At 64.1% G+C, this 1956-nt stretch overlaps 1 protein-coding gene across 1 annotated transcript in view; it reads left to right on the forward strand.

The window, feature by feature from the left end:
- Window positions 1-1182, forward strand: part of MNEG_6833 (pyruvate dehydrogenase E1 component subunit beta) — a gene marked incomplete at both ends in the record, with an annotated part of 3786 nt that extends 2604 nt beyond the window's left edge. Inside the window, 3 exons of the mRNA XM_014044692.1 lie at window positions 111-257; window positions 554-737; window positions 1079-1182. Of these exons, the coding sequence (XP_013900146.1) occupies window positions 111-257; window positions 554-737; window positions 1079-1182 (435 nt within the window). The remainder of the gene's footprint in view (window positions 1-110; window positions 258-553; window positions 738-1078) is intronic.
- Window positions 1183-1956: the final 774 nt, after the last annotated feature.

The raw sequence follows: 1956 nt of genomic DNA on the forward strand, positions 1-1956 counted from the left end.
GGCGCGCCCTGTGGGTGCGCCGCTCGTGACAGCCGCGGGTGTCAACCTGCCGGCGACCGCCGTCCAGACGGCTCTCCGCAACCGCCGCAACCGCCTGCGTCCCCGCCTAGGTCCTGGACAAGGACTTTGTGCTGCCAATTGGCAAGGCCAAGGTGATGCGGCAGGGGACGCACGTGACCATCACCGCGCACTCCAAGATGGTGGGCTTCAGCCTGGCAGCTGCCGAGAAGCTGGCGGCGGAGGGCATCGAGGCGGAGGTGGGGCGCGGCGGGCGCTCGCGATTCAGGGGGTTTGCGGGCGACAGCATGTGCACCTGCCTTCCTGGGCTCGAGTTTGGGAGTGCATGGCTACCGCATGGTGTGTTGTACTGTATGCGCACGCCCGTGTGTTCAACACGTGTGTTCGTGTATGTGTGTTTGGGGCGCCGTGGCCTGGATTGCAAGTCCATTGTTTGCACTGTTTACGGGATAGTGCCAACTGCAGGCGTGGCCTGAATATACGGAGGGCCCCTGCTCACATCCAGCAACGAGCGCCCCGCACCCCGCACCCCCAGGTCATCAACCTGCGCAGCCTGCGGCCCCTGGACCGCCCCGCCATCGCGGCCAGCGTGAAGAAGACGCACCACCTCGTCAACGTGGAGGAGGGCTGGCCCACCTGCGGCATCGGCAGCGAGATCTGCGCCGTGGCCATGGAGGACAGCTTCGACCAGCTGGACGCCCCCGTGGGCCGCGTGACAGGTGGGGAGGGGCGTGGCGGGGGTGGCGGGCCTTTCAAGGGGGTTGCCAGTGGAGCGCCAGCTGGGCAATCCTTGCGCAGCTAGCACCTGTACCTCAGGTAGCATGACCGGACACACACACACACACACACACACACACACACACACACACACACACACACAGACATGCATGCAGCCTGCGCGATCTCACGCACGAAATACCACACACAAACGCACACAAACATGCACGCGCACGTGCTCGCAAGGGTGCGCTTTGCATGCTACGCGCACATATCGACGACCTTGTGTACACCCACCCACGCACCCATCACCCCACCTACCTGTCCCCGTCACCTCCCCAAGGCGCCGACGTGCCGACAGCGTACGCCACGGAGCTGGAGAAGGCGTCATTCCCCTCTGTTGATGACATCGTCAAGGTCGTCAAGCAGACGCTCGGCAAGGCTTGATGATGCCCCATGACGTCACACTGATGTTGTCCGGCGCCCTCGCGGCCACGTGGCGCCCGCATGCCTCGCTGCGGCGCAGGGGCCGCCAGCCCGGCTGGCGCCAGGGCCGGCTGGGGACCGGGTCCACAGGCGCGGCCGCGGCTGAGCACACGTTTGCAATCGGGCTGCCACCAGACGCAACGGCTGGCATGTTATTCTTGGCCGGCGGTTGGGAGGGGGCTGTGTCAGCACATAGCGGTAGCTCGCCCCCGCCTCGTTTCCCGGCTTAAGCGTTGTGCACGTGTGGCTGCGCGTAATCTGCAGCTTGCGGTTGCCCCAGCAGCTCGCTCTCTCTCTGTCTCGTTTTCTTTTTGCGGTTATTGCCCCTTTCCCAGCTTTTCCCTCCATTTGAGAAGCAGGGCCAGTCGCAGGCTGTGCCATTTTGCACGGTGGCTCCAAAAGTAACGTATCTGCATCAAGTGGCACTGCCATGCTACAATTACAGCAGCGCCTCAGCCCTTTTCAGCTCTGTTTCACACACACACACTCACACACACCCACACCCACACCCACAGTTTTAAGCAGGGCAGCGTGCCTCAAATGACCGCATTCATGCCTCGAGTTACACCAGGCAGCCACCGGCTTGTGAAGCAGAGACCAGGGGCCCCACCGACACTGATGCGGCGGGCCATGCGCAGCTGCCCATTTGGGAGGCCGCGCCCTCACTGCGCGAGCAGCAAGCCGTCGTCTCCCAGCGCCGGCGGTCGACCCAGAAAGTCCCAGCTGAAGAGGCTC

Source organism: Monoraphidium neglectum (genome assembly GCF_000611645.1).
Source record: "Monoraphidium neglectum strain SAG 48.87 unplaced genomic scaffold scaffold01151, whole genome shotgun sequence".
NCBI classification, from domain to species: Eukaryota; Viridiplantae; Chlorophyta; class Chlorophyceae; order Sphaeropleales; family Selenastraceae; genus Monoraphidium; species Monoraphidium neglectum.